Consider the following 20,786-nt stretch of genomic DNA (forward strand, 5'->3'; position numbering starts at 1 on the left):
GCCTTATTCCCGTATCCATGTACACTTACGTTCGAACTACGCTTACATCTCACTTCACTTTGTTGTACTCATTCCCGTTTCGTGAAGTGTAAAAATGAACTTCGTGTAGAAAGTGGAGTGGACACCAAAATGACCCTGTATTCATTTCTAATGTCGTTTCTTAGAGAAACGTCAGTTGTATTTTGTTTTGTTTATCCTCGAGTTGTGTCGATACACTCAGAAATTGGATTACTAAAAAAAGATTCCAAATCTTTTGTAATGCAAACATTAGTAGAATGTACATATTTTCAGAAGAGGGTATATGTTAAACCAACGTTGAACCGACTGCTTATACTGGGTTATACTGGCCGATTTGACATTTGTTTACCATTGTTATCGCGTAATATGTACGAATCTGAGTCATGCGAATAGAATCAAATTGGTTGTCAAAAAGAATCCAATAGAAATGTCAATAATCAGGGGGGGGGAAAAAGTTTCTTTTCTTAAAATAAACCACATAGAGAAAGTATTGTTATGAAAGGCAAAAATAATCTAAATCAATTAAAAGAATGAACTACATTTTTTCATCAATTAATGCAAGAGTTTGAAATCATGAAAACACAACTGACATTTTGGTAGATTTTCAGAAATTGGTTTTGGTATTTTCAGAAATTACAGTATTATTGACTTCAAAACTTTTCTATACTTAATTAATTCAATTTTACTTCTCGCCAAATGTTAGGTTTTTATTATTCTGAGCACTAGAATTGTATTATTTGAACTTTTTCTTTTTTGAAAAATACGAATTACCCAAATTACAACCTTTATTTCAATTCTATTCCGGTTGCAAAAGGTTAATTAAAAAGCCCGAGTGACGAAAACGTTTGCTCTTTTTATATGAGAAACGTTTGCCAACAAAGGAAAAATAGACATCATGAGAAAAAGCTGCAAGAATTTTTTTTCAAGCAAAATTCACTTGGAAAATAGATTCAAATAGATTCAAAAATAACTAATCATTGGTAATATTTACCAAAAAACTCGTCATATATACTAAATTTTTGGAAGAGTGTATGATCAGCGATAATGATGAGCACGAGGAATCGCTCTGTTTACACAAACGAGAGCGTGAAGTGTAAACCAGAATAACATCGGTGGAAGAACTCGGTGTGTTCATAATGAATTCTACCAAATGTTGACAGTGGCGTGCAATCCATTCCACATTGTTTTCACGTGTAGTTTATTCGGGAATAAAGCCCAGCATCTGAGAAAAACGCAGTCAATGTTTCCTAGCGAAGGGCCTGGCCGGGTAAGAGAGTAAAAAGTGCCCCCAAACCAAATCACCAGCTATATGGAAAATATTGTATAGGGTACTAAATAAAACATGTTGGCAGTAGTACCATATAAGTTAGAACACACACACACACCTATAGATTACACATACATATGAATCCCTACACTGTATATCACACACATACATCTTTAGATTTGTATTTACAAATTATAATGTACCGAATATCAATATAACGCCACCCTACGGTAGCTAATATAAAAGCATTACAAACATCCGCAATAGAACGGTCAGACCGAGATCGAAATACGATCTGTAACAATAACAAATGCGGAATCCGCGTTAGCATGCTATCTTTTGTTTAGCTTACTAAGATAAGCAACGATCCCGCTTCCGTTGCTACCTCAAAATTTTTGTGTGCAGTCAGCCGATTGCAAAATTCCAGCCGAGGGCTGTGTGTTTTTGAAGTTATCCTTTGGCTTGTGTAGAGAAAAAGACTATACCTAAAAGTGTGTTTTTGTTTCCCGAGAATTCGCGTGAAGAAAAAATTGTGTCCGATCGGAAGTTCCCGTGTGTCCTTAGATTGACGACGCAGTTTGTGTGAGCATAACTCTGCAACGTGTCCGAAAAAGTTGTAGAAGTAAAACAAAACGTGTATGATTCTGTACGAAACCGACGGTGTGTAAACTAAATGTATGAGTACAAACAAACTGAAGTGTTTTGTCCAATCACACACACAAATAAGAATGCACCCCGAAAAAAATATACCGAACTTTGAAGCACTAATCCTTTCGCGTGAGCGAGCGAAGCAAAAAGTGACACGTATACGGAAAACCATTGATGATGCCACTGCTGCGGCGAGTGTAAATCAAAATTATGCTGCACAGACGGTGTATTCGAGAAATTGAGAGAACCATTACCAAGAATGTGTGAACTTACACCACAAAGTCATCGCTTAGTGTCCAGATGAAGATTTCGACGATCAAGATCAGTGGTATATTGAATATGGGGACCTTTACAATTGGACATATATGCTGATCGAACGAATGTTGCAATCAATGTGTTAGAGTACCGTTATCGATCCCAAGCAAGCTAAATTTCTACCTATCGATAGTTCCAGCAAATTTATTTAATTTTAACCATTGATGTTTTCCATACCAGCACTTAATGTTGCTCGGAACCCAGCGGAGCGGCGAGAATTAATCGACGAAGGCACCTCCGATCCAGTGAAAAGTGCGCATACCGAGATGTGTACTGCCACAGGGGAAAGAGAGCCAACCCATGAACTGTGTGCTGATGCTCTCCCCAATAATAAATGCGATGATTTCCATGTTTCGTACATCCGTGAACGTGATCCCAATGTCCGAGTGTTGAGATGCAACTGCGGTTCATCACAACGCTGCCAAAAGTGTGAAGGTGAGCACCACACATTGTTGCATTTTGATTCTTCGCCAAATTCCCATCCAACTATACCCATACCTAATCCTTTTCGCATTGATGTATTTCCTGTTTTTCCCATATCCCCACTTGCTGTTACCTCTTGCTCTGTAAGCGATGCTTCCCGCAATGGCAGAACTGTTTTGATAATCGACCAGCCGACCAAGTTGAATGAAAACCATGCTCTTTCTCAATTGTTTATGCCTGAACAAAATTTCCCAGAATGGAAACCAACTCTTGTGTTTGCCAAAATTCGAGATATTCTATCCACATACGTTGCCAAAAAGGATGATCAAATGCGGAACATATTAAAAGACTCCTATTTACCACGAGAGGTTACCTGGAAGAGAATCATTCTGTATGTCTCTATCACAGATACTGGTCAACTCAAGAAAGTGTATCCATTGTCTGCTGCGATAGTAGTTGAGTAGTCCAGACATCACCCTGTCTGTTTTGTCGTCCTAAGATTAACCAGAAACGTTTTCCAATTGCATCCAATTTGGTCAATGCATCTTAGCCCGAGGGAAGAATGTTCGCGCCAAACAGTGCGAACGAGGAGCAAGTGTCCCACAAAATAGTTTTCAATGTCCATGCTTATCCTTATTCTCATCCAATTCACTCCCTCCCATCCTAAATGTAGTGTGTGGTGCAGAACACAACTACAAACAGCAGCAGTTCCCGAAGTGAAGCATAAAAACGAAACTAATACTAAAGATGAAGTAGCATACGAATCGATCCATAGCAAAAACCGTTTATTTTTCATTCCAATTCCAACCTTTAACCGAATGAGATCGCGATTGAAAAACCATCAAATGTGTGAAAGTATTCCAAGTGTTGGATTTCCAATGTGTTATTTTGATTCTCCAGTACAAGTCATATTCCAAAATCCAGAGCTATCATCCACTCCTCCTTCAGCCGAAGGAAGGCTATCTTCCTCAATGGTGTGATTCACCAGTATGTGAAAATATGTTTATCGGTCGACAAAAGTTTATGTAATAATTTAATGCGCACAAAATATGTTAAATTTTTCATATTCTCTTTTTGGACAACACACAGGTTCCATGTAAGATCATATTTCATAATGTTCATTCAGGGAAAAGATTTTTTCTGATAATCAGAAAGTATATGATTGTTACGCGGAATTGAAAGAATACATGAAATTGAAAATATATAGTTTTGCTTTAAAAACTACGAAAATCTAATTTAATTTTTAACCCAAAATTGAGTATACATTAACAAAATAAACCCTGTGTACATGCCTTTTGATAAATGACAAATCGTTTTATTTTCCTTACAAGCGTTCTCGTTATATTTATCCATTCCGTCCAGCGCACTAGTTTGCTCGCAAACAGTTCGCCCGCAAACACTTCGTTCTCAAACAGTTCGTTCCCAAACAGTTCACTCTCAATCAGTTCACTCGCAAACCGTTCTTACGGAATCAGTTCGTTCACAAACCGTTCGCTCGCAATCAGTTCGTGGGGAGAACTACCTTTCCTTAAAAAAGAATGACCGCTCGTTCACTCTTTTCGGTGAACTTGTTCTTTCGTACCGTTCGTGAACGGTTTGCCCATCTCTAGAGTTATATTGAATCGTGTCATAGCCATCAAAGAACTCGAAGTTATGCTGGATTCCAATCTTACCTTTGGCGACTGATGGAATAAAACACTCAATAGTAAAGAAAAGCAATGTCCGCGCTAGCAATAATACCGCCAGAAAGTGTATTTAGAGAGCGAGGTGCATAATGTAATTAAGCTATTCCTGTTGCACGGAGAGGAGAGGCATTTCCAGACAACTACGCCATATCGTGGGGGAGTAGAGCAAATCTACAACGAGGATATCGTGACTGTGGAATTGCCTGAAATTGAATAAAAAAGCGCCTGGTTCTGGTAGGATCTCCAACATAGCATTGAATATGGCGATCCAAGAGTTCTCTGACATGTTTGAGATGGTGTCGCAGAAATGCCTATACGAAAGTCTCTCCTCCGACAAATGGAAGATCCCGAAGTTGGGTTGCTGAAACTCGAGAATCAACCGGAGGATCTACCTTCTTGTAGACCTTCATGTGTCTGCTTGATACACTCGGGAAACTACTGCAGAGGATCATCCGCAATAGGCTCTAAAATGTCGTGGTACCGACCGACGTCAAGAACGTTTTCAACAGTGTCAGTTGGGAGGTCAGCGCTAAGTCGCTGCACCGAATGAAGACTACCTATGCCAAATTCTAAGAAGAAACGCCATGATAAACGATTTTGGATCTACGATACATCCTTAGAACAGAGATTGATAAAGATCATGACCGGCGCTGCACAAGGTTCTTCGGTTTTTCGGATCAACACATTATTCTCTCCACTTGAGAACAATCATTTGCTTTATTTCGTTTTTTGTTTCTTTCAGTTAATCCTATAATATTCGCACTATTCGCAATAAATATGTACAAAAGTTTCCATTAAATGATAATTTCTCCTAGTTCTGCAATGACAGATGAATGCATTTCGATTCTCTTATACACTGGTTGAGATGATATGGTCCAATTTCCATGATATCCATTTCCCACTTACTTCTTCGTTCGATTAGGAACAGATTAAAAGAAGTTGAGGGAACAATCCTGATATAAAGATTAATAATAATCAACAATCGTTAGTAAGTTATCCTTTTTTTCTCAACGCTCTCATTGCATTTTTTTTCTGCGCAGCATTTTCCGTTGCTCAATGTTAAAACTACAATAATTATTATGTACAATTTTTTTTAAAAAGGCACCGTTTGCATTTTTTTACTTGTTAATCACTATGAAGCTCTTACGGTAATGACTTTGATGGATGTTGGTTTCGTTTGCGTTATTATGAACCAATTCAAAATCCTAATTTGTCACAGAAAAACGTACGAGACAAAAACTGAACTATGAAATATGGTTCCGTTCTGAACAATAGTTTCGTGTATCACGATTTTATCCCTATGTATTGCTCATTTCACTCACGTCACAACTTTGGGAAGGGAGAAAAAGTTTGTTGCTCGTTCTCTGTGGTCATTGGCTCGAAATCATACGCGGCGTCCGGGACCAATCATGGGACAAGCAGTCGGACGCAGCGAAACTGTTTCCCCCCTTACGAACACGACATTACGTTTACTTCTCAGTGGAAATGATAGGGTAACTAAATTTGGCGATACTGATCCGGGTTGGCCGGGAAGGCCACTAGAAGAAGGACTTAAGCGCGAATCCTACCAGGGCAGCGAGAAGGGTAATACTGACGTTGTTCGGGGCGGCACTCGATCCGCTTCCGCTGTTGTAATCATCTCCGACGGGTCGCTCGTCCGCACCGGCTGTGGTTGAGTTGGGTGAGAATTGAAAAAAAAAATAGTTAATCGAATGCATAATTCACAGCTTATTTTGTCAATCTTTGATTGTGATGTGCTACAAATATCATACTGGAAATAATGGAAGCTAAGCAAAACATTAATCATAATAAAAAAGATACTTAAACCGCCGGCTGGCGAGAACATACATCTCTTTCTGATAATGCATTTAGACAAAACTGGCTGGCTGCAGTCTTCGATGGTTGACCGTAGTTTGTGTGTGTGTTACTGTTTGTGATGTATCTTTTTTTTTCTTGCTTCGGGGCTTTTTTTTCTTGAATCGATTTGGGCACGTTTTCATTGGACTACTTAAAAACTTTTGGGCCAATTCGCGCTCACTTGTGTATCGTATCTTGATTTATTTGGCTTCAAATTTGGAAAGATAGTTGTTCTTCTCGAGGCAAAGAAACAAAACTAACAAAAGTCGCTAGGGACGGAAGCTGTGAGTCGCTAGAAAACTTTCATCATGCTAAAATGAACGAAAAGTGGAAAGTAAAAGAAAATCACGTTAATACAATATGACTTTGCTGTTGCCTTTTTTCTTTGGGCTGGGTGCAAACAAGCTAGTTCTACCCAAGCAGCCATACCGTACCACAAGTCACAAACATAACGTGCTGTTATCTGCTAGACGTAATAACTATGTTCAGCCGTGCTGCAAGATGCAGGATTCAGATGCGTGGGTGGATGTGTGGGTATTGGTGGGTGTTTTAGGGTACTGAGGTTGTGCGTGCAGAGGTCGTGCAGTTTGAACTAATGTAATAGCATAATGCGTGCATGATGTGCAAACTAACTACAAGGGAAACATATTCGATGGTGGTGGTAAAAAGTACCTGGGTGACGGGAATTGATTTCACTGAATATCTATAAACAGGACACGATTTGGAGTCATTCTCGAAGATAAGCAAATTATTCCAATACATTGATTGGTAGGCAAAACAAAACCTACTCTTGAGATGTATTTCTTTGACTTTGTATTTTGTATAACTGTTCACAAAGACGGGTGAGAATTGCCATTTTTTCGATTAAGTTGAATTCCGCGATCGCGATCTCTTCGGAATTGACCTCTATTTTATGAACAGGTGGTTGCATAACTTTATCCTCTTCTGGTTTAAATTCATAATGCACAACATCGATTACATGATTATGTCCGTAAGGATCATCCACTTTTTCGAATACAAACAATGTGATGTGTCCTTACCAAACAATTGGTACTCGTTTCTCTGTTTCGACAAATGGTTCCTGAGTCACGTGTCATACTTATAAGCCCATGTCTAGTACAAATTAATTATGATAAATGATGGATCGGATTCATTTTTGAAATTCATGTGGTTTCGCATAATGTTTAGATTATTTAGCAGTTCTCCTGCAATTCGATAAAATCCACATTATGAATTGAATTAAAATAATTGTTCAATTTAGTGTCATTGACGTTAATGAGTGAAAAACACAGTGTGTGATATACAGGGGAAGAAGATTCACAAAATAATTTACAATTTTCTCCCAATTAAATCCTCAATGTACGAACAATATATTGCAGTATTTAATTGCATAGAAACCATCAAAATATCAAACAGCAAAATCAATTTACAATGAATAGCTCTAATAAGGGTTTGTCATTTTCGGAACTATGAAATGAAGATATTTTTTTACTGTATTTTACTGTCATTCTGTATCGACAGCATCGTAATTTTTTCGACACTGATGCCAGACAACATCATCGAAACAGATATAAAAACCACTCAATAAAATGTTCTTCCTGAGTCATAGCGTTTCATGTCATGAAAATGAATAACATAAAATTATGTTGATATCAATACAATTATTATTTTTACATTTAATGGGCCTATAATGTGAGTTTTAGCAAGTTTTAGTCAGTTTTTTTTTCACATTGATTAAGAAAATTGTATCGCAGAGCTCGGAACACTGCCACGGTTGCTTATGCTTTCAAAAACAGTAAACGGAAAAGTATTACATTCAATCAAAATGCCTCGACCAACGAAGAGAAGGGTTGAGGCTCTCCAACGTGAATAAGTGAAAACAATACGATCAACGAAGGAAAATATTAAGACATTTTCAAAATCGAGTTACTGTGTGGAAGAAATTGTTAATACCAAAAAAGCCCCAAATCGCATGTGTTATAAATTTGCTCATGTTACGCTCGCGTATAATCAGAATTTTACTTCATATGCAAATACACCTTCTATATATATTAGAGTGCCAATGAAAATGGTCATCTCTAATTTCAAAAAGTTACCTCATAAAAAATGTTCACCACCTCGAAAAAATACCCTATGTCAAATATTAGCTAAATCGGACTTAAGGGAGAGTGGTGCAAAGCGGTCAAAGTTTGAGTTTTTTTGAAAATTGAAAAATCACCCAAGGGAGTTTTGGTAAAGAAAATCGGGCTTTTCTAAATTTTTTTTGATGCCATATGTCTTAAAATTTTATGAAACGTTGAGATCTAGTGTCATATCGAAAAAAAAATTTTTTTTGTAAAACAAAATTTTTTTTTGGCACTTGGTAATTTTTTCCTCTGAAAAGTCGATTTTTAACAAAACTTTTATTTTAAGTTAACTGTAAATCTCGATGTGTCATGTAATTTTAAGACATTTGGCATCAAACAATTTTTTTTAAACCCCGATTTCCGGTGATTTATAGGTTTTCAAAACACTCAAATTTACACGTTTACAACACTAATTAATGAGGTTCGAATGAGCTAATATTTAGCATACGATATATTATCCAAAATCCAAGTTCCAAATGAAAAATCGAGATAACTATTTTTATTGGCACTTAAAACCATGTTTCGTCTCGTAATCCGAAAACGAAAAAAAAGTCCTAGATTGTCGATTTTTGATATTTGTTTTTATTTCGATATGACACTAGATCTCGACGTTTCATGTGATTTTAAGACATTTGGCATCAAATTTTTTTTTCGAAAACCCCGATATCCTTTACTTCCCCCTTGGGTGATTTTTCGATTTTCAAAAAACTCAAACTTTGATCGCTTTGCGCCACTCTCTCTTAATTCCGATTGAGCTGATGTTTTGCACAGGGTGTTTTTTTGATATGGTAAACATTTTGTATAGGGTAACTTTATGAAAATTTAGGGTCGATTTTTCCCATACATTCATTGGCACCCTAATATATATATTTATATTTGCAATTGTTCATACATTTAACTTCAGTATTGAATTGTTTTTTTTTTCAAATGTATTCTAAGACTCGTGTCAGTGAAATGCCACACAGTCTGATAAGTGAATTGATCTATTTACGTGTGCTTTGCTCTTCTCTCACAAATACTATTACCCCATTTTTAAACGTGGTTTTGCCTATACTACTACAATGGCTTCCTTCTACCTTCACCTTAAATTATTTAAATTATTGTATTGGTGGGGTGAAACGGACAGTTGCCAGTAGGAGTGAGATGGACTGTGAAAAGTCCGTTTAATCTATTCCTAAGGAATTCTCTGCGTCCATAAACGGAAATCAAATCGCCAAAGGCGGACTGTTTAGAAGCTGATTGGTACCAAATGCAATATAGTTGAGGGTCTGTCCGTTTACACTGCTGGAAGGCAAAATATCACTTCTAGGTGGATGATTTCGATTTTTTCATCATTTATTGGACATTTATTATGGAAATTCGAGATGAGTTCAACCCTTGGTTGAATGAAATTATTACTCTCACGAGCGAGAAACCTCTACGCTTCGTATATTACAAACCTGTCCATATTACCCGCATCGAAAAAAATGTTGTACTTTTTGGTCTGTTTTAATTTCAGTAAAAAACATTGAAACACAATATTTTTGTAAAACATTTATCCGATTAGGTCGAAAAACATTATATTGAATTGCAAGGAACTGCATTAAAGTTTTGGGAAACATGAGTTTCCAAAGATATAATTGAAGTTATTCTTAACTTGTCCGTATTACCCACACCTCCCCTATCTGCATATTTTTGCATCTTGCAAAACTGCACGATTACAACAAACGGTCTTCTTTGCGTTTTATAAACTCGCCAGTTTTTTTTTCGATAGCAAACCTCTTTCAAAAACACCTTTTGTTCCGGGCCAATCCGCATTGTTGGTTTGGAACGGATGAAACTTTCAATTGAAAAACAGCGAGAATCCTTCTGCATTACAAATGAAGCAATTTAACGATGAAATGAATAGTACCCATTCGAGCAATTTTAATATTTAATGAAAGAAAAATTGAAATGTCAGACAGCAGATATGCAGATATGAACGATACAGAAGAATCGATGTTTCAGTTTGCTTGGGGAATATCCCGATATCACTTCACTACGACGAACTAAATCGAATCAATAGAAAATGTCTCTGGTTAAAGTGAATGAAAGCAGTAAAAACAATATGCTGCTGAATACGAACAAAACCATTGCGGAAAATTGAAAAATGAAAGTTTAACTTTCAGAGCACTAGCTCGAGTTTTCCGACATTTTTCACTATACAGTGCGACGGCAGATGAAAATTTAATATCTTGTGAGTAATCGATTAGAGTTTGGTTGATATTACTTGATGGGAAGTGTGCGAAAACGATCATTTTCTTCACACTGTTTTGCAAAATTATTGCCCTAAATAAGTGCCCTTTTTCTTGTATCTGTTTTGATGGTTATCGTATGAGCATTTCGTATATTTGTTTTCAAAATTTTTAAAAAGTAAGTTTTTGGGAAAAAAGAATAATTTTTTAGTGTAATTTTTTTTAAATTTGTTCAATATTTTAAAATGAAACTGAAACAATTTCATACACTTCATTTTCCGACCAATATTTTTTGAATCTAATGGTTTTTGAGATAGAAATTTATGTTATTATGATTTTTTTTTCTAATTTTTTTGCAAAATATTTTTATAAGAGAATTAAATGTATGAAATTGTTTAAGTTTTCATTAAAAAATATTAAACAAGTTTTCGAGAAAAAAATTACACTGAAAAAAATGTTTTAAAACTTAAAATTCATTTTTCTCAAACTTTTTTTTTATTCTGCAAGAAAATCATATGAATAGCTCATATAACAACCAACAAGTCATCCATACAAGAAGAAGGGCACTTTTCCAACAACAAATTTTTCATGTTTTATTTGATAAAGATTAGATAAAGCCCTCGAATGTGTCTGGGAAGATCTTGATTCGCAGCACCTGGAAACATAGTGGAGCATCTGACGAATTTCGTTTTCATCGTAAAGAGACGTCAGGGCTTGAATCTCATTTGTTTCTCATTGTGTCACGAATGGAACTCAAAAAGAATCCAATGAATAATATTGTAATGATAAGAAGATGAATATATAAAAAAAATATGACGGTGGTCGCTAAATTTTCAGTGTATACACAGTAAATAAAAATGATCTTTTTTTTTTTTGATGAGTGTTTTCTCAGTATCGGGCATTGAAGCATTGAAGACTGCAACATCCCAATTATGAGAACACTTGTAATACTAACCTCGAGCCAACCGCGAGTAATCGGTTACATATTACTAACATAGTTCTAAACAAACATTGACAAAACTTCCGGCCCCGTTAGGCTGACGCCATACGAGCCTTAATAAAAATATATATTTTGGATAAAAAAAAAGAGTGTTTTCCCTCAATGAGAATTTATTTCTTATTTGTGATATTTTCCAAAATTGCATTACTCTCACGAAGATATAGAAAAGAGCTTTAAAGATCTCTTTTTAAAGTCTGGTTGTTCCACGCTTAGTGTCAGTTATCAGATTGGATATCACGGCCATTTTTAACATTCGTTCTGAAAGGCAAACTGAACCCGAGCGGTCTGGGTTCAATCCCAGCTGGCGTCGTTGGGACTATCTGAGGCGAAAAACCTCTGGTTCCCTCTCAGGAGTTGTTGAGTCTGATAGGTAAAAAACAGGTGGTGGAGTCGCCTCCCTGGTCGATGATTGGCACTAATATTGGCGGATATATCTGCAGAGACTGTTTTGTTACCATTTTAGGTTTTATACTTATAAACATATGACATGATATAACGAAACTGTCAGAAAACCCACAGTCCAAACTGACATAGTTTTGGGAGTTTTGATCTATATAAGACAGCCAATGAATGGCAAAAAAACTGAATTGAAAAGAGGTCCAAATAAAATGCGACAATCTAAAATAAACTCAGCAGTTTATATACATTGTTCAGTCTTTAGATAGTCAGTATTACCATCGCTGAGCCTCATACACCAAACAACGAGGTTATTTTAACGAAATCGTTTTTGTTTAACACGTTGCCACGTCAGTAACCGGTGACTGACAGCGAGTTTTCGCTTAGGCTGCTGCAGGTATGTGTCACATTTACCCGAAACCCACTCACCCGAATGACATTCACCCGAATTCCACTCACCCGAATGTAACAAATACCTGAAAGCGACAGCTACCCGAATGTAACATCTACCCGAATTGACACTTACCCGAATGCGACATTTACCCGAATGCGACAGTTACGCTAATGTAACAATTACCCGAATGTAACATCTACCCGAAAGCGACACTTACCCAAAAGAAGGATATATTCGAACAATACACAAATTTTACTATATTTGTATTTGTATTTGTATATTTAATTCTGATCAGTGTTATATAAAGATCATATTTGTCTCATACTTTCATTTTCATCCAAAACGTATTTTTCGTGGGAAGTACAATTCGAGAAATACTGGCATTGAATAAAATACTTTTCAAAATAATGAAAAGTGAAAGAATGCAGTTTTATAACATATTATTAAGTCCATCCATTCTTATGGATGACGCAGCCCGTTTACGAGCGTCGGACGCCATACGTTTATCTGGTGCATCACGTTTGCAACCAGGCAATCAAAATGCATGACATGCATAATTAACCGGGCAAACGTAATGCACCAGGTAAACGTATCGCTAACGCTCGGTCGGACCCGACTAAAGGATCGTCTCCTATGTTTCAAACAAACCGGGCAATCGGTGGAACACAGGTTTGCTTGCGAGAGGCCGCCGCTTCCGACGGCGGGTCGGCGGCCTACTCGGATTGCGTCACCTCGGCGGCTTGGTGCCGCCTCGATTCCTTATCCTCGTTGCATTGATCTCAAAATAAATTTCATCACGAAATAATAAACTCATGATAAAAATTGCGCTGCGGCGGCAAATACGTAAGTACCATTTTTTCTTATCTATTCTTTTCACATTTTCATCAAAAAACTTCATGTTAAAGTTACCTGTTTAATTTTCGGAATATTTCTTAACCCATGCTCATTTCTGAATGATTTCTTGGTCTTAAAGAGCAATACGGAAAGGAAAGAAGGCAGCATGTCAATTGTGCCTACACTAATTTCTAAAAATAACACAGCGAAGTCTTCAACATCTTTTTCGAATTTCCTCATTACAATTTCACAGTTTACTTCGTAACTTCCTAACAGCAGATTCGACAAAACTCCTAAACTGATTTGTCGGAATTTTTCCTTCTTCATTCGGGTAAATGTCGTATTCGAGTAAACGTTGCATTCGGGTAAATGTTCATTCGGGTAAATGTTCATTCGGGTATATGTAGCATTCGAGTATTTGTTACATTCGGGTGAATGTCATTCGGGTAAATGTGCTTCGGGTAAACGTGTTTCGGGTGAATGGGACACAGCCCTGCTGCAGTCACCGGTGACTGACAGTATAACATATGATAATAATGGTAACTGATATAAACATATAAGCTTATAAGCATTCCCTTTCGTACAAAAATACCTTCGACTACGATAAGAAACAATTGCCCTAACACGTTTAAAAATTTCCATAGAGTCGCTAGAAAACCGTGGCACTCAAAATGTTAATATTATTCCAGCGTATAAACAGTGATATCATTTTTACACTATAACTAGTAACATCAATTGCAGGCGATAGCTAAAAAGGAAACCATAACTATAACAAGTATTATTCAATCGATAGTGATGTGTTTCTTTCGTTCGAAAAACTACACATCGGAACGCTTATTAAGCTGTTATCTCGTCTAACAAAAGGTCTATCAGTAAATTATTCACAACTAACCAAACATGCTTAATTTTGTGTGCGCTCAAGGGTTAGTAACGTGCGAGAGGTGAGTGGTGTCCCAATAAAATAAAAAAATAAGTAAATTGCTGGTGCCTCTGTTATTGCATATGGTGCGTTATTCTTACGTACTAAAACAAGTCACCCTTAATGATTTGATTTCAAAGCCAACATTAATGCTTCGTTCCAGCATTTTTCACGTTGAAACCGACCTGTTTTCGCTGCTATCTCCTCTGTCTGTTTGTTAACCGAAGTTAGAATCTTTAAAGCATAGATAAGTCTGACAGTTACTATCCTGTTGGGGAGGTTGTTATGAATAGGATAATTGACAACAAATGTTTGAATGAAGCTTCACTTTCGTTGGGGCTTTACGCTGACGTAATCTATTCCAGAAATGGAACTCGGACACGAGCAAATTGCTAGGGCGTAAAATTTGTTAGATCATTTGCTAGTCTTAATCCACCGGACGGAACATCACATTTTCCGAGATAAATCAAGGATGGTAAAACACGAGGTTTAGCCGATAAGCGGTTAGGCAATGGTTAGTCATGCACATATGCTGCGAGTTATACAAATATTTTGTCACATTTGTACTGGTTCGATGTCACTCTCCGTGAGGAGGCAAGCGTTTATGCGAGATGCGTTTATGACTCAATTACATAGAACACACACAAAGGGTCACACTGTTGCTAGGATGATAATCAGATAATCAGCCAGCACTTGAGGTAGAAACGCAGTGTAACCTCAATGAGACAGACATCGCTATGAACGGCACCCTTTGATGCGGCGAATTCACCCAGTTTGGATCCGCAATCGGATGTCATTGGAAGCAGATGAGGAATTCAAATGGGCAGTCTGTTTGTTCACTGGTAATGACCATGCAAATTATGTTTGTGGGTGTGCGTGTGTGTGTGTTTTGATGGTTGGATGATAATGGAAATGGGGTACTGTAGCTTCGGAGTACAAACATAAGCATCACACAAAGCGTACAAACTTTCAAACTGTTTCCGACCACGCAAAAAAGACTTTACCGCTTACTGAAATAATCCGCTTGTTGTTTGTTCGCATATTGCTTTCCGAAGAATGACATGGGGCAGATCAACAGATGGGTGGGTGGGTGTTTGTAGTGGGTGTGTGTGGTAGGTTTGTTAAATTTCGTTGGCTCCATTGGCTCTACCGAACGGCGGATGCAGTTCTGATGCTGCAAGATGCAAACAGTGCAGGAGAATATTTGAGTGCTTGATTATACGGAGAGGAAACGGGTTGGTTCTTAATGTGTTATTTTTGGATAGTCAATATTGGCAAATGGTCGTATCATCGGAAGTGGAACGCAATGTTTTTTTTTTTTCTGTGAGATTTTTTGACGAACATTGGTGTACAATTCCAACCAATCTATTTTCATATACTGTTCGTATTTTGATACAAAAGCTTGTTTTGTACCTTTAACCAATCCCGAAATACAACTTTTTTGTGATTCCGGATTCTAAATCAACAGTACGAATGGAAACATCATGAGAAAGGTTGGTTTCGTCTTCTAGTTGAATTTATTCATTAATCTTACTCAAAGAGCTACACAATGAAGTAATATTTATAGGCTACGTTTCTGAGTTCTTTATTATGCTTCGATATAACGTACAATTTTGAAAGTAAAATGTACAATTTTGAAAGTAAAATGTACGTTATATCGAAGTTACCTTGTAGTTGTCTGTGGGAAATAAATTTATCACTTAGATCAACTTCTTGTATCCTATAGATGTTTGAGAAAAACCATCACCTCACCATCGATTAACCCTTGCTTGGTTTATTCAACCGCGAGCAAGAAATTTAGTTTGCGACAGCAGTCGATTAAAAAATAGTTGACAACATGTGGCATAAAAATATATATCAAGCGAGCCTGTTTTGGCAAAGCTTCTATCGAACAGCTTCAATTGATGCAAAATGTTTAAAATGTCGAGTGCTTACCGTTTTGTCTCATATTCCGAACAGTCTCAAATTCCGAACATTTCATTTTTAAATGTAAATTTACTACACTTTAATGTTATAAATGATTGAGTAATGAAAGCCGCTACACTCTTTGAGGTAAAAGCTACATCTTAACATCATTTACAGGCATTGATACAGCCTATAATTTATAATATTAATCATTTGCAGATAAGATAAAGATACAATGATTACGTTAGCAAATTGTGTAAAAAACAAGCATCGTTAATTTTACAGTTTTTGTAGTTGTTTCAACTTTTTTGTTTGCTTTTTTTTAAGTTAGGTGCTAGGAAAGGCAAGAATCTATGATAAATAGATGAAAACAATTATATTTTATGCAGAAATATTCATTAAATTTAGCATTGAAGTAATGTTCGAAATTTGAATCAAGTTTCTATGCATGATTGAAATTCCGAACACTTTATTTTAAATGTAAATTTACTGAACTTTCATGTTATAAATAATTGAATAATGAGAGCCTTGACATTCTTTGGTTTATAGGCTTCATTTTAAAATAATTTACAGGTTTAGATACTGCCTATAATTTATAATACTAAGCATTAACAAAAAAGTGACCAGTGGTAAAACGTTTGCATTAGTAAATTCCGTAGAAAACAAGCATCGTGAAGTTTCCAATTTTTGTAGTTGTTTTAACTATTTTGTTTGCTGTTTTCATGTTCGTTCGGAACGAATCTCTTTACAAACCACCATAAATTGTTGAAAAAAATTTTTATGCAGAAATCTTTATTAAAATTAGTGTTAAAGTAGTATTTTCAATTTAAATCAAGTTTCGACGCATGAATCAAATTCCGAGCAGAAAATGTTTGATTTACAACTATTTTCAGGCAAATACAGCGATAGTTCACAAATTGGGGTACAAGGACAATCTAATTCTGGAGCAACAATATAAAACAAACATTTGTTAACAAATGTCCTTGCAAAACGTTCATTGCAAAACGCAGGCCGCAGGTGCGTCCGCAACGAGAGTAAAATTGATCTTCTTAATCAGATTTTCAACTAAAACCACAATAACAAAACCGGGGTCCTGAAGTAACAGGTCGGACTCGATTACATACTGATTCAATCATACAGCCATTCTATGCTTACCCGATATAGTGGTTCTCCGATTTCCGTGAAAAGTGGTTGTCTTGTTCCTCAAATATATTAGACTTGTAATTTTTAAAATATTTTTGTTAGGCTGACCATTTCCATTTTTGGGTGGTCCAAAAATTTATTTTTTTCTCATTTTTTATTTCAAAAAAAATCTTTTTTCAAAAAATCATAACTCATAACAACTGGATATTGAATAAATAAAAAACAAATAATGTGTTTTTTATTCGTTTTTGAGCTATTATTAGTTGAAAAAATTGAGTATTTGTACCTACAAAAAAATGAATTTTATTTTCATAATACTTATTTGTTTTTTATAGTTCTCATAGTCTCGCGACCAAGGGCGCTATTTTTTTATATTTTTTCTTGGAAGTTGAGGATTTTTTATATAACATATCCAAAAATCAAAGGTGTGTTCTTTTTCGATGGTCTAAGAATCATTTTTCCCTTTTTTCAAAAATGACGTTTTTCAAAAAATCACAACTTTTGAAGTTTGAAAAATCTGTTCTGTACTTCAAAAGTCAATGTCAATGAGCTTGTCTCCTTTGAAGAAATATTAAATTTGCAAAAAATGATATCCTTTTTGCATAGATATCGTCTAGTCGCATAGGAATATCAAACGAAGACTAAATCATGTTAATTTAGAAAAATAATAACTCAAAAACGAATAAAAAACACATCACTGATTTTTTGATATATTATGTAAAAAATCCTCAGCTTTAAAGAAAAATATAAAAAAATATAGCGCCCTTGGTCCCGAAACCATGTAAACTAGAAAAAAACGAACACAATCAATAATTACGAAAACAAAATCTTTTTTTTTTTTTCCAAAAAAAGACTAGCTGATTCGCATTAGTTTGATAGATCGATCATCTAAATCGGTCCAGTACTTCAAAAGTTATGAATTCTTTCAACAAATGCATTTTTGCTGTTCGGAATTTGAGACAAAAGTGTTCGAAATATGAATCAGTGACATAAACGGTGTTCGGAATTTAAGACAAATGTGATTAATGTAATTTTTAGTTTTTCACGATGAAAATATATTTGTAAATCAAATTTTTTGAAGCCAAGTGAAAAATAAGGCTCTATATTTAGTATACAAAAAATAAATTAATTTCGCGAAAAAGCATCATTATGAGTGATGAGGCATTGTTTAATGGCCATCAAAGCTTAAGTGTTCGGAATTTGAGACAAAACGGTATCATGGAGCAGTGTTCTTCAAGAATGATCGCGAAAACGAAGCAAATGATGGATGGTCTGACTGACGATGGCATGCTTTATCGGGATGAATTGCAGCTGTAGTTTGAACCAGTAAATGAAAGAGAGAATAGAATTGAAAGTTGATATGTTCAGATAAATGCTCAACTCCAAATCAACTCCAAGAGTAGTACTGTCTTGACCTCTGCGAGAAATTTAGGATTATATTCATGCTAGCAAGCAGCAATACCATATAGGGGAAGATCGGGAAAGGCGAACACTTATTTATAGTGGATGAAATACAATTTTATTTTTAATTTGAATGATGTACAAACTTTCAATACAGTGTATCAATTGATTTGACACTCGCTATGTACACTAGGGTGGCAGCGGAAATGGTTATGTCAAATTTCAAAAACCGACCATGTACATTTTGTTTATTGGCCCAAAAAACAATCAAATTATTTCAATTGAAATAATTAATTATTCATAAAATCCAGTAAGACGTTGAACAGAAACTTGCACGCAACAAAAACTTTTATCCGTTAATTTCACACTAGTCCGTAAAGAAGGAACGCGAAACACGAGAAATCTCCTGAGCGGTCCGCAAAGTGTTAAAGCCTTATAAAATGGATATAATTGAACACTGCGGGGTGGAACGATCAAAATTTGACCAACTTAAATTTGACGTATTTATTTTGAGTGTGCATAAAAAAAACTAGTACAAGTCTTCGTTTGTAGGCGTGTGCGCATTGCATTATTCATATATTTATTCCTATATTTGATGGGGCTGTATTCTTTGGGTGTATCATGTTATTTTTGGCATACCATTCATGTCTTCTTTTGATAATGGAAGGATTCCTAATTAGGACAAAATAGAACAAATTTGTCGTGTTTGTTGAAGGAAGAAAGCAGACGATTCTCCAGACATTCTCTGATTGATGGTCCCGGTGGTGATGAGAATTTTCAGCCGCGTACGCAAATTACCTGTCAAATCAGGCATTTTAGAGCAACCTGTATAGTTTCATGATTTTAAAGATGACCGCCACATTTCCCTTTCTCATCGTCGTGTAAAACTTCTGTGCTGTGCCAATACCATTCCCACGCTACAACACATGTTTACACTAAAACTGTTAACCCTGATCTATTGCATTCATATGAATCCTCTTCGATTTATTTTATTTTTCCTTGTCATAAACTATCCAAAGTGGCAAACTCCTCTTCTTCGAATCCATATATCATTGGGCGTTTCTGCCGTTTAGACTTCCGTCCCGGAAGCTGCTCGCCAATCTTGTCAAGTTCACGAGCAAGAAATTTTGTATTTTCGCGTTGCGCTAGCAACATTTATTGTTGTCCATCTTGCTTGAATGCCATTCAAGGAGCCGTCTGAAGAGCAAACCTCAAAATAAAAATAAGGGAATCTTTCTACGCGAGCACACCTATAAAATGAGAGGTGTTCAAGTTTTTAAATGTACATTGAAAACAGATACGTCGTTGAGTTGACCAAATTTTAATCGTTGCAGCCCTTGATAATTTTGAACCATTTGCCGATTGATTATTTTGAGCCTTTTGCTTATTAAAAAGAGGCACAAGAAACCAATGGATGCAAAACAAGACATTTTTTTCCAATAAAATGCCAAACAATAATATATGACAAATCGAGTTTGCGACAGGTTAGATTCCCGCTTACCTTTTGTTTGCATCAACACGTACTTTATGAAGATTTTTTATTGCCATGATATACCCAAAATACTTGAAATACTTTTATTGTCATTCTCCATAATTTAAAGTGTTGTTCTCGCATAAAAAACGTGTTTATGTTTGGTATGAACTTCAAAAAATAAGTTTGTGATCTCCAAAACGTATCTGATACAATCTGTTAGTTAGCAACGAGGACTACTCAACTATAGCTTATTTGATTTGGTATTTTTGGCTTAGCTCGGATACTTGCTTCGTATTCATAGATTTCCAACCCATGACGAACCTAAAAAACGTTTAAAAAAATTTAAGAAAGTGCCGTTATGTATTCAATTATTTGTATTTGGTTGCCATTCCTAACCCGATAATACGACCATTTCACTACTGCGTTGTTTACCGTTATAGAAACAATAAAAACGAGAATCGGTTTTCACTCTGGTTGTTTATGATTCTGATCGACCAGTTGATCACATAGGACAGCACATATACATCTAATCTACGGATGCATCTACTCTACGACCCACGCCAATGACCCATCTTCTAGGTACGAATAAGACTTCACAAAAACGCATACAATCACTTGTCAGAATCCACCTTATTGACAATTCAACGCACGTGGAGCCTCAGCTCGGCAAAGCATTTATTACAAAAAGAAAAACGTTCGCGCTTTGTTTCGCGCATACACTTAAACATTAAGAAGGATCGTTCGCCATTGGAAGGTACTGGGAGATAG

At 36.0% G+C, this 20,786-nt stretch overlaps 2 protein-coding genes across 8 annotated transcripts in view; one reads left to right on the top strand and one right to left on the bottom strand.

Annotated features, from left to right (window-relative positions):
- Positions 1-1,801: 1,801 nt before the first annotated feature.
- LOC129764866 (uncharacterized) lies at positions 1,802-3,851 on the top strand. The gene is made up of 2 exons (XM_055764417.1): positions 1,802-2,261; positions 2,429-3,851. The coding sequence occupies exons 1-2, from the start codon at positions 2,234-2,236 to the stop codon at positions 3,133-3,135; spliced, it is 735 nt and encodes a 244-aa protein (XP_055620392.1). The 5' UTR covers positions 1,802-2,233; the 3' UTR covers positions 3,136-3,851.
- Positions 3,852-5,054: 1,203 nt separating this feature from the next.
- The window catches only part of LOC129764865 (matrix metalloproteinase-14), a 104,635-nt gene continuing 88,903 nt past the window's right edge, over positions 5,055-20,786 (bottom strand). For 3 of the 7 annotated variants that reach the window (XM_055764416.1, XM_055764413.1, XM_055764414.1), the window contains one exon: positions 5,055-6,022. In XM_055764416.1, coding sequence (XP_055620391.1) covers positions 5,895-6,022 — 128 coding nt within the window. In that variant the 3' untranslated portion in view covers positions 5,055-5,894. Of the gene's footprint in view, positions 6,023-6,204; positions 6,525-15,099; positions 15,270-20,786 lie in introns of all 7 variants that reach the window. The other 4 variants (XR_008741269.1, XR_008741268.1, XR_008741267.1 and 1 more) reach the window with 3 other exon arrangements.

The sequence above is a fragment of the Toxorhynchites rutilus genome, chromosome 2 (genome assembly GCF_029784135.1).
Source record: "Toxorhynchites rutilus septentrionalis strain SRP chromosome 2, ASM2978413v1, whole genome shotgun sequence".
Taxonomy (NCBI): Eukaryota; Metazoa; Arthropoda; class Insecta; order Diptera; family Culicidae; genus Toxorhynchites; species Toxorhynchites rutilus.

Excerpts from the sequence above, each read along its gene's own strand:
- LOC129764866 (XM_055764417.1), top strand. The coding sequence starts at position 2,234 with ATGAAGATTTCGACGATCAAGATCAGTG. Across the intron at positions 2,262-2,428 it reads TTCGACGATCAAGATCAGTG|CACTTAATGTTGCTCGGAAC; the intron begins GTATATTGAATA and ends TTTCCATACCAG.